Genomic DNA, 12,503 nt, shown 5'->3' with positions numbered 1-12,503 from the left:
AGATTCTGCATTCTTTTTTTCTGTAATTTTTTAAATTGTTTTAGCAAGACTTTCTGACAGTAATGCAACATTATATATACTATTATTATATAAAGGTTATATTCAAAAGCATTAAAATGTTTACATAACACATATTAGGCCTACAGCCTTTTTTTATTTATTAGATATGATCCTTAGATATTGCTGAACATCTGTCTTCAAAATTTAAAAGCAATGGCTAATTTCTCCATATTTACATTCATTCAAAGCGCTGTTTTTAGAATGAGTCATGAATCATTCGCTCAACTGATTCAAAACACTGATTTATTTAGGAAGAAAACACACCGCCGTGATAACGCTGTGACTATGTTTGGAAATATGTCCGTTGTCAGAGCAAAACCAGACCAATTAACTGGAAATATTGTGTCTAAAATGTTAACTTTCAACGTTTATTGAACTGGTATATAAATGCGGTGTTAAACTCACAAGCGTGCTATTTTTCTGAATACCTGCTGTTTGGATTTTTCTTCCTTGTCCTCATCATCCTCTTACTTTAATAATGCTTGCTTGACTCAATCATCTTAAGCAGAGTTGATGGGAAGTTCAGTTATGCTTTAGGACACGAATTCAAATGGAATCCAAAACGGAGATATTAGCATGCCTTTCAAACAGCACTGATGAGGTGCAAAATGCTGGTTTGCACGGTTATTCGTTCATTTTCTATGTAATGTGCTACTGGGGACTGCGCAGTAGAGTGCCGGTCTCTGCCTTGTGGCTCAGAGACACCAAAACTAACCAGCTGCTATCTTCAGCACTGGCCTTGTGGGTCCATAGCCCTTCTGCGCTCCGAGCATCATGCTAAACATAGAAAATGGCATGAAGGGACGCAGGGAGGGGAGTGGAGGAAAAGAGTTGCGGGCTCCAGGACAATGCAGAACATTGTGTTCCCCATTGGCAGATCAGTATCCCTGAGTTCCATTGAGTCCGATGAAGCTGCTGGGTAATGATTGGTTAGGGCAGTTTTGCAATGCTGATTTTGCTTTAACGATTGAACCCTGTATTCAGAGTGTTCATATTAGTTTACGCTATATGTGTTTGTATTACTGCAGTGCTGCGTGTTTTGTTTTCTTTCATTTGTTCACTGTACAGCAAGCATTATGAAAGTACATGACTCTTTTGGTATTTGATGTCTGGATATTCTCAATGGCACATAATACAAATAGCATCATCATACAACTAAATGAGTATGCATTATCTTAACCACACTATCTCATTCATTCAGTATTTCATCTTATATAATACATGTGTGATTGTATAATACAAATATGTCTTATGTCATCAAATTGAATATTTTCATTTAATATTATATTAAAGTGATATTTCAAATAATTTGCCAGACTATAAAAATGAAAATGACTGTTACTTATTCATGTTACATAGTGCTTATACTTAGTGTTTGCATTGTGGTAATGCCTGCCTCCCAAAGCAGCACATAAATTACTCTTTATTAAGTAGGATTTATATAATAAAATATAATTAATATAATTTAATACTTTGTCTCTACAACAGGACAGTGTAACCAAACATGGAAATAGCATGTTATCTTTCTAGTCCCTTAGAATACTGTTCAAAAGTTTGAAGTCAGTAAGATTTAAAAAATAATTAAAAAAATATTATTTTATTCAGCGATGATGCATTAAATTGATCAGAAATTACAGACTTCTACACCGTTACAAAAAAAGTCTTTATTAAATAAATACTTTTCTTTTAAACTATTCATTTATCAAAGAGTTCTAAAAAAATGTATCATGGTTTTACAAAAATGTTAAGCAGCACAACTGTTTTCAATGTAGATAATAATAAGAAATAATTATTGAGCGCTGAATCAGCATTTTATAATGATTTCTGAAGGATCATGTGCCACTGTAGACGGTTTAAATTATATTAAAATAGAAAACATTATTTGAAATTGTAATAATGTTTTATAATATTATTGATTTTACTGTATTTTTTTAATCAAATAAATGCAGCCTTGGTGTGCATAAAATACCTCTTCCAAAAATGTTTACTTTTTTTTTTTAATTCTTGAATTTAGTGCACAATAGCTCAGCAAAATCAAAATGCATTAATATAATTTATTTTGTGTCTTTTGTCTCATACAAACTTTGAAAGCAGGTGGGAAGTGTGTTCCATTTTAAATTTAGCCTCTTGTTCCATTTCATTTAGTTGTCTGGGTGTAAATTTGACAAACACCTTCATTTTCTCTCCCCTATTCAGTTAAGTAACACTTTTTTTTTTTTCATCTACACCTTTTTTTTGGTGCCAGGCTTGAATGTAAGAAATTGAAAGCCCAAATCCAAAAACAAATTTACATTGAGATAGCTTAAAATTAAATTAGGTTTAATTGAACTTTATTTTCTTTTTTTTTACGAAAATAATTAAGATGCACAATTAAGATTGGATGCAAACGTGATACTTCCCCCTCTGTGGACTAACATTGAAATCACTCGTCCACATTTCCTATCTTTTTCTCATGCATCATCTCTGGCCCACAGCTAAAGCTGCTGCACTCATGCAATTATCATAATTACTAAAGACTCTGCAGTCTGCTGCTGAGTGTGCACACGCACACACTGAAAGCTGTTTCTTCATTCACACAAAAGAAAAGGAACACTTTTGTTTTCACACGGATGAAATGTAAATGACTCTATAAATAAGATGTGGCTGCTGAAATGATAACGTTATTGCAGGAGAATGGATTCATCAGGAGAGGTTGAAGTAAAAAGCACTGTTGATAGTATTTCCAAAGAAAGAGTGTCTCTAGTCTGATTATGTGAAGCTGAAAAAGACAGTAAGTCAACAATGTTCAAGGCAGATGAACCATCTTTTAAGTCTTGTTAAGTGATTCTGTCGAATTGCTCATTGGAGAAATCACTTGACTAGTGCAGTTTTTCATCCTGTGTTGACATATTTCCTATTGAAACAGGAAGTTAGGGCTAAATATATTGGTTTTTGCCTGTAGGTTGCAGAGGAGGAACATTCTTATATTAATTGGACATGGCAGCAATGTTCTACAATTTGGAAAAAATTGATTCTGATAAAAAAAAAATTGTGATTGTGATTTTAAATTGCAATATATATATATATATTTAAGAGATCCAGGTTTGCTGTGCTTGTTTGTAGGGCAGCATTACTTCAAATGAACTTGCATTCTCCCCTGGTAGTGACATTTAGAGGTTAAAATAGTGCGTTTGACTGAGTTTGTAAATGAATCATGCTGTTACAGGGTAATCATGATAAGAGGGATCCATAGGGAATCTATAGGACTTCTACTTGGGAGGATGGGGGTGGATGTACCATTAAAGTACTGATGGATATTGGCTACTCTGTTATGAGAACTATAGGGGTGCTTTGTACAGACTAATGCAATTATATATATTTTAAAAAAAGGTGATAATCTGTACTGTTACACCTTTAAACACAAAAACACAATTGCTATTTTAGTATAATTTATATACAATTGTAGTATTTGTTCATTTAAATATTAAATATTTTCAGTTTACATTTTCATTTTAGTTTAATGGTAAACCCAACATTATGGGGACAAAATGCCCCACAAAGATGGCAATATCCAAAATCATTGTCCTTGACTACGGCAACTGGTTTAGTCCAAAAAGTCCAGTTCTTTGGCAGTTGGTTCTGTTCGAGGTCGGATCACGTTCTCACCACAAACGAACCGGTCCAGAGTTCGTTTTAAAGCGAGGAGGAGGTCTCGGTACGCTTGTTTGGTCCACTTTTGGTGCGCACCCGAGTGTGATTGCCGCATTCACACCTGCCCAAACGAACCGCACCAATGGGGAAAACGAACTCTAGTGCGATTCAACCGAACTAAATGAGGCAGGTGTGAAAGCCCTATGGTGAAAGCACACTAAGACAAGAAGACTAACAGTTTTGAACTATTTGAACTATATAACAATGATTTAATATATAGTCTCTGGATAAAAATATTGTGTATATGTAAGCAATATAATGCAAGTACATGAGTTAACAAAATACAGTAACAATGTTTTAGTGTTTTTTTTTTTTTTTTTTTTTTTTTTTTTTTTTAGATATTTTAATCCAAAAATCCTACTGTGCCTTTAAGTTTTAGTAATTTTGTTATGTCCTTTTGGCATTTTTATTAGACTTTTTTTTATTAAAATATTTCTGAATTGCTTTAATTTTTATTTCAGATTTACATTTAGTAGCACGGAGACACTAAAGTTACATGATGATGGAAAAAAAATATGCGATGGGAGGAAAAAACAATTCAACTTATAAGCTGTTTTCCTCATGGGGACCAAAAAATGTCCCCTCAAGGACAATGATTTTGGATATTGCCATCTTTGTGGGGCATTTTGTCCCCATAATGTTGGGTTTACCTGGCCTAGAGTTGTCAAGTTAGAGTGTTAACATACATCACCTCCTGTATGCCCGTACACGGCCTTCATAAAAACCATTCTGGAAATAAGAAAGAGTAAAGCACACTCGGATATATTGAGGGCTGCAAGCTTTTCCTCAGGGTTATAGTATTCTCGGATACAGACAGTTCAGAAGGCAGATAAAGTCAACTGCCATGTGTGTGTGAAGTAGAGAGGACAGTAGCAGAGAGATGAACACAGATGGTGCTGTGATGCCTCACAGGCACATGCTACTTTGTACTTTTCCACCTTCCTCCTACACACTTGCTCACAGAAAACCCTGTTTCCTTTAGATTTTGTCACACTGGTGTTTTCAAGATGAACGGCAACATAACATCTTGCTAAACTTTTTTTTTTTTTTGGTATGCTTAGCATTAGCAAGCCACCATATGCATGACAGCGCAATAGAGCACAATTCGAGGTTTTGAATGTTTCAGTGATGTGATGAAAACAGGGATGTAAGATAGAAAAAAGGAATACAATAATGCATGTCATTGTATAATTGTACTCTACAATATATCTAATAATATAGTATATGTTTGGGATAATGTACAGTCAGCCAGTCATTTTTTCAAATTATACTCTGACAAAGTCATTAGGAGGAGGGAGATTATATTTTGCGATAATGACTGGCTCACTGAAAACTCTTCTGCTTATTACACTGGTACTTACCAAATGAATAAATAAAAAGTCATGAAATATTGATTTGAGTTTATTTTATTGTGTGGGGAGAAAGAGTGGAGGGATACGAGAGACATGAAACTAGCTTAGCTGTGTAGAACAAAAGTTACCAGAGAATATGTTCCTTACATTATATGAAAATGTTTGACCACAGGATGATCGACCAATCAGAATCAAGGATTCCAGAGAGCAGTTTCACAGTACATGTGCTAGTATGCAGCACTTTACAATAAAATAGTGGTTTTCAAGTAGTGAACCTGCTCTGAGGACATGGATAAGCAGTACTAAATGCAACTAATAAAATTAATCTAACCTTATACAATGGTCTTTTAAAACTTTTCAATAGATCAACCCTTAAAAAGCAAGGGGAAAAATACTTAAATGTTGATGTCAAATGTAGTGTGTCCAAATGAAAAGAAAACACGACCCAGGCTAGATTAAATAATGGTTTAACAAGGATGGTTTGTGCGACCACAATGCGTTTGTGCTGTTAGTTATTGCCTCTGTTGTTAATTGCACTGACATTACATTACAGCCATTAAGTGTTAATGCACTTAATGGCTGTTCCCTTCTCATATTCAGCAGCCTAATATAATATTTGGCCCAATGTTTGCTCCATGTGTTAGGTTGATAAATCACACTTTGCTGTTTGTACGTTTACAGTATTGACATTTTCCTATTTAACCTGTCATGTCACAATTTTGCATCTGGTTGGGCACTTCATGGTAATGTTGGACATTTTTTTTTTTTTTTTTTTTAAACAGCTCCCTTTTGACAGCTCCAAGGCTTTCGTGAAAACAGCCGTTTCTTTCAGTTTTCCCCGTCCATTTGGCCTAAAACACTGTGTTCGGGGTCATCCAGTTTGAAATGTTGACTACAAATACAGAGGTTTTTCAGATTTTCCGTTGCAGCGTCCTTCACTGGAAACTCACTAGACGACATCATTATGACAAAAAAGTTTGATAAGAAGTATTTCCTACAAAAACAAGGCAGTATTTGACTCTGGTGAAGCGAATCCATAGCAGACTGGTGGGAGTGGCCTTGGACGGCAACATGCCCAGTGCATTATGGGTGTTTGGGTATTTGGCAAAAGGGAAGACAACAGCCTTTTTTCTCTGTTTTCTCTAGTCAGGTAGCACTGATTTCAAATTTTCTTTCATATTTCTACTATTTAGGCAGCCAAGTTTTTTTGAAAGCCTCTTTTGTTTAACCCTTTTAAACAGCTCTTTCAGTATATGTAATAATATAATATAATCTATTTCTAAAATATATAAGTTCGTAGTGATTTCTCAAGCTACCCCTAAAAATAAATAATATAATTCTAAAATGTGTAAAATTATATGTTAAATCAAACTTTATAGAATTTTCATTTTTGAGTGAGCTTTTTTCTTTATTTATTTTTTTGGTTTGCTTTTAATAATAATAATTCATAATAATAAAAATTTCATTGTGTTGGGGTACCACATTATATCTATTGTAAAATCTGGGTCCTGAAGCAAAACCGGTTTATAACCACTGCCATAAAACACAGTGGCACTGTAACTCTCAGAGCTTTGCGCTTCTGCTTTATATGATGAGGAGGAGGAGGAGGATACTGTTTGGCCTGCTCTTTTTCTCCTTCACAACACTTCTCTCATTCTGTTGCTTACTCGTTCGTCACTCTGTCATCTTGTGCCCTGATGACATTCAGGCAGAGTGATGAATCACATCGGGAGAGAGAGAGAGAGAGAGAGAGAGACAGAGAGGAAGTTGAAGAGGCGTTCAGTGAAATACAAGATGTATTATGCATGAAAAATCAACATATTTAAAAAATACGAAGGACTTAAGTACACAATTTCTGCGAGGGAAAGTTAAAATTAGAGCGTGCAAGTGAGAGAACTAGTGTGAGAAAGATGTAGCTAGAGATATCTGGCTGTGAGAATAGAGAGAATGTGTGTTTTTGAGTTTGAAGGTGGGTGTTTTTTTTTTTAAAGCAGAAAGAGTATTTTTAAGTGTAGACTTGAGAAGAGACTACTTGTGGGAGTGTTTTGGTAAAAACAAGGATGTATTAAATGTCTCTTGCTAATAAAAAGAAACCCACTGTCCTTTGTCATTTGTTTCTGAAAAATCTCTAACCCTTTTGCGGCAGCACATCATTTACTTTAGTCTTGAACCGCTATAGATCTGGATCCATATTTGAATGTGCAAAAATCTGATAACAGATTTAACGGAAACCTATTAAAGATCAAGTCACTGATTAAAAAGATCTCATTTATAATGTTGTATTATCTATAATAATAACAGATAAATGCATTGGTCTTGTGAAATATTTCTGCGTTTTCACAAATTATCTGAATTTTGACTTTTTTTTCTTTCATTTCTCCTTGTAGATCACCAAGCAGCAGCTGCAGACCACTAAGGACCGCTTTGAGTCTTTTCTCAAAGGAGACACACAGATTGTGGCAGATGAGGCCTTCATCAACGCTGTCCAGAGCTATTTTGAGGTGAATTATCATTGCAACAGCAGAATGAAATTGATCCTTGTCTTGCTCAAGTAATCACCCATGACATTATTGGTTGCTTAACCAAAATGATTGGTTTACATTTTTTTTTTAACATCTACCCTTAAACATTTAAACCAGCCTCAAACTGGTTTGAGAACATATCAGACTTTTTTTTAATTAGAGATGTTATTTTATGTTATGTTATAGTATGTTATGTTGCTGATATTCATCTTCTTCTATATTATAATGATTTATACGCTACTGTTCAAAAGTTTGAGGTCAGTAAGATTCAGTAAGTAAATAATGCTTTATTTAGCAAGGATGCATTACATTTATAAGTGACAGTTACAGACATTTATGCTGTTGTAAGATTTCCATTGTAAAATAAATGCTGTTCTTTTGAACTTTTATATTCATTAAAAAATGATCCGTTCCACAAAAATACTGAGCTTTTTGAGATATTTAAATGTTGAACTGTTTTCAACATTGATTATAACAATATGTTTTTGAGCACCTAAAAAAATATATTAGTGCCTTTTAGTGCCTACCATAGCCTGCAATCACAAAGACAAGTGTGCATTCCCAACAACACATATTTCAGTGATATTTGACAGGTAATAGTGCTATTTTATGCTTGCTTCCCAAAAAAACTTGAAAACATTGAAAGTATTTGACATTAGGTGAAGTATTAAGACATTAAGGGCCAGATTTACTAAACAGGGCAAATTAGCGAGAGAACGCAGTTCCAAAAAAGCAGATGGGAGTGAAAAAGTTTTGCGCTTGATCTACTGATGACACACAAATGAAAGAAAACAGATACAGCTGGATCATTTCACGCCTTTTCAACGCAAACTTTTCACTGCAAGTCTTTAATAAATCCTGACGGTAGTTTTTTAACGCCAAAAAAGGGTTAAAAAACGCTGAAACAAGCTGCTAGTAAATCTGTTAGCAATAAGTGCTTTGCTATTAACATTTTTCCTGTTAATTTGCCAAATTGTCCTCTATAGAATAGTGCGCTGAATGAATGAAAATGAGTTTGGTGTCTCTGTCCGTGTGAGGTCGTGGCATGTTAACCTCTCCTTAAGGCGATTAGCTCGGGGCTAATGATGGCAAACAACAATGATATCATGATCCCGCCCCTTGGTTATTGAACTGTGTGTCTTGAAATGTTGCATAGCCAGTTGTAGTTGCCACACTACAGATTAGTCAAAACATTTAGATGATCACATGCCTTCGTAAGTGAATTATCACGGAGATGAGAGCGCCTAAACAGCCCTTCAGGGCTCTCCTTAGCTAAAACACATCTCAAATACAAGTGTTTACACGTGCTCTGTGAAGAGATTGCTATTCTAATGGATTCAAGTATTGTGGTAAGGTCACTACATTACTACATCCTGTTGCTGCGGTTTGGGCTTCTGTGCATGCTAATTACTTGAGCAATATGACTGAAAGTGGCTATTAGAACACTTTAGACTGCCTCGCATATGAAATCGTTAATACAAATGCTTTGTGTTTAATTGTCATAGTTGTAAATAATTATTTCATGTAGCCAGAAGCAATTTCAAGACTATTTCAAGAGTGTTTATGAGTGCTAACTGAGAAATGTTTATACAGTACATATATAGTACAATAAATAAATATATATGTGTAGCACATCTGTAATGTTTTCTACAGTGCTAACAAGTCCCAGCTTTAACAGACAATTAGTTATGAAATGGGCAAATTGTGAACTGCTTGTAATATTCCTCTAAAATTTCTGAAACCTCTGAAATCAGACTCAGGTTTCTGGAATGTTTCGACTAGAAAAGTCATTGCAGGGCCTGTTTGCTGAACTGTTCATTTCCAAATCAGTGTCATAGCAGGCTACAGAAAGAGAAGCTCACTGTAAACTGCAGTCTGGATTGGGACCAGACAGCAATTTAAAGCTCTATTTGTCTTCTTGAATGGAGAACGATAGAAGGCTTTTAAATGGAATGAAGAAAAGCAGCTGCCAAGCACACCAATTGTTAAGAAAAACATAAATCATGTTTTACTCTCACCTCTATAAACCGGATTTGAAACATTGCGAATAGGAAAGGAGGAGGCAGTTGGAACTCAATAGCCATTTCGTTTGGACTCCCTTTACTCTGGTTTGAATTAGGAAATATCTTCTGAATAATTCAGAGCGAGAGAGAGAGAGAGCCCACTGCAACATTTTTACCCACACTGATCCCATCATTTCAAAGCAGTGAAATTTTACAGTTACCATTGCTTTCCATGGCTTTAATGGCATTGGTTATATTACTGCAGTATTTCACAGTAGATGATGTTGTATCTATCACAGCATAGAATATTAAAGCAAAGCACTGAGGCATAATTTTCTCTAGCAGATTGGAGTGATTGAAAACACAGTGAATGTTTTAAAGTCACCCAAGAGAAACTTTTTGAAGGGAAAATTGTTTTCCTGACTTTATCACCACCTCACCTTTAAAGGTCCAATGAAATGGTTAGGCGAGTGCAACATTTTTTCTTATGTTAATTATATTTCCTGTAGAAACAGGAAGTTTTGATGGGACATATCTATGGACCCCTCCCTTTTTTAATCGCCAGGAGTATTTAGTTATTTAGCCTACTTACATTAGAGCCATGAACCATACTTGGTAGTCAGAGTCGCCAAAATTTGTTAACAAAAAAAAAAAAAAATATATATATATATATTTTTTTTTTTTTTTTTTTTTTTTGAAGACAATAAACTTTAAATGTGCATATTTAACTACACACACACACACACACACACACACACACACACACACACACATATACACTATATCAATATATTAAAAACAATAATTATAAAATATATTTGGATATTTAAAAGTGAATTAAGTCAATGTTTAGGTAGCATATAGATTACTAGCACTCCAATTTTGAATATGTCTTGAATTATTTGTTGCCTTCCCCTTGTCTGTATGACCTGCAGGTTTTTCTGAAGAGCGACCGTGTCGCTAAAATGGTCCAAACAGGAGGTTTATCCGCTCTAGATTGTCGCGAGGTGTTCAAACGCCATATCGAGAAACGTGTGCGGAGCCTGCCAGAGATTGATGGTCTGAGCAAGGAGACCGTGCTGAGTTCCTGGATGGCTAAGTTTGACACCATCTACCGGGGAGACGAGGACCCACGAAAGGCGCAGCAGCGCATGACAGCCAGCGCCGCTTCCGAGCTCATCCTGAGCAAAGACCAGCTCTACGAGATGTTCCAGCAGATCCTGGGGATCAAGAAGTTTGAGCACCAGCTGTTGTACCAGGCTTGCCAGGTGAGTGGGAAACATAGGAGCGAGCAAAGGAGCTTTTTGAGCCAGTAGACACAATTTGACCATGAGATGCTCTGAAAATTATTACAGTGTTTTGGTTATATAAAATATTTAGGTTATATTCACACACACACTAAGAGGTCTGACCTCTTTTTTCCTTCTTTTTTCCTTTTGTTTTGCCTTGAAAATGGAAGGTCATACACACAGGTTGCGATCTATCATTCCACTTGCGATGTTTTTTAATTATTGGTTTATGAACATGCATCAGAATGATGTTTTGGATGTTGCGACGCTCCTCTTTGTGTTGTGCATATCAAGACTCCTACATTCTGTTCCAAGTTTTTGCACTTAATCTACTTTAAATGCAAATACACGTGTTGTGTCAACAGCCCCTTACCGTTCACAGTGTGATGTTATGGTAAGATCCCAACTGTACCGAGATCTAAGTAAGGCAAAGATCCCTCATGACTACTTCAATCAACATAATATTTTCAGATCTAAAATAATATGTTCTTCTCAAGTGAAGGACGTGCTTGGTTTTATTGTCCTTGAATTCATAATAAATCACATTTCCCTGCCTTACAGAAACTTCAATACTGGCACAGTTATGATATTTGTCTAGAAGTACAGAAATGTCTTTGGAGGATAAATCAAGAGAAATTTGCATATGTTCCTGTATTCACACACTGCAGGACTGCAGACATTAATACGGCTTCATCTCATTGGTCTGAAGTTTTTATTACTGAGGTAGAATTTTCTGTTTTTTTAAAGTCGTGCTTGGTTGTGGTTATGTATTTGTGCAAAAGTTATAATCGTTTTCATACAGCTTTTCCCGAACACTATCCCTGTCTTCCATTGTTAGACAAAACAGGTAGTTCCGCCACAAACTGTCACCATTGGCTGAGCCAGAAGTTGACTTGTCGGCACAGCGTTTTCATTCTTTCACAAGTTAATGTGAAATTGTCTCTTCACATTAAACTGGGTTATGAGAATGTATTTTACATAAAAACTGCACACTTCACCTTAAGATAGCATCGTTAACTTAAAAGGTTGTAAGCCAAAAGGTACAGCCGTAAGAAAACACTTATTAAGCACTGGGCTTAAAAAATTGCAGACTCTTATAGTCTTCTTCATATTTTAGCTCTTTTTCCTCAGCTATGTTGAGAGAGATCTCATCTGTGCCTGTGCCATTAAATCTCTCTCTTTCAAATGTGCTTTGAAGATGGCTAACCCACTTTTCCTTGTCTACTTTTCCTGCTAGCTCAGACTTCAGGGTGAGGAATTAGCATACAGTCTCCCCATGTTCGTCACTCAGAAAGCAAAAAAAAACAAAAAAACAGCTAAACTGACAGAAAATCCGTGTTCGTCCATTCTGTTTTTAATGGATTTTATATTGCTCGGATGGAATGCTACAGAGCATTTACTTGGAGACTAAGTTTATTTCCTAATTAAACGTCCTCAATTTGTAAAAATGGGCAAATAGGCATTTGTTGAAAGCACTTAAGGGATCTATAACACGTTGAAAAATGCCTTCAGGGAAACGTGATGTAAGAAATCGTTAATATATCAACTGATCTTCTCGATGGACAAACAAATAGTCAGAGAGTGGAG

At 35.5% G+C, this 12,503-nt stretch overlaps 2 protein-coding genes across 11 annotated transcripts in view; one reads left to right on the top strand and one right to left on the bottom strand.

The window, feature by feature from the left end:
• synprb (synaptoporin b) overlaps nt 1-12,503 on the bottom strand; it is a 223,836-nt gene that overhangs the window by 33,818 nt on the left and 177,515 nt on the right. The gene's annotated exons all lie outside the window — the stretch shown is intronic.
• The window catches only part of cadpsb (Ca2+-dependent activator protein for secretion b), a 75,515-nt gene that overhangs the window by 13,240 nt on the left and 49,772 nt on the right, over nt 1-12,503 (top strand). For all 10 annotated transcript variants that reach the window (XM_079884486.1, XM_079884485.1, XM_079884484.1 and 7 more), the window contains exons 2-3: nt 7,490-7,603; nt 10,563-10,895. In XM_079884486.1, the coding sequence (XP_079740612.1) occupies nt 7,490-7,603; nt 10,563-10,895 (447 nt within the window). The remainder of the gene's footprint in view (nt 1-7,489; nt 7,604-10,562; nt 10,896-12,503) is intronic.

This window comes from Squalius cephalus, assembly GCF_949319135.1.
Source record: "Squalius cephalus genome assembly, chromosome: 10".
Taxonomy (NCBI): Eukaryota; Metazoa; Chordata; class Actinopteri; order Cypriniformes; family Leuciscidae; genus Squalius; species Squalius cephalus.
Note: the sequence above shows the minus strand (reverse complement) of the source record. Positions and strands in the feature narration are given on the sequence as shown.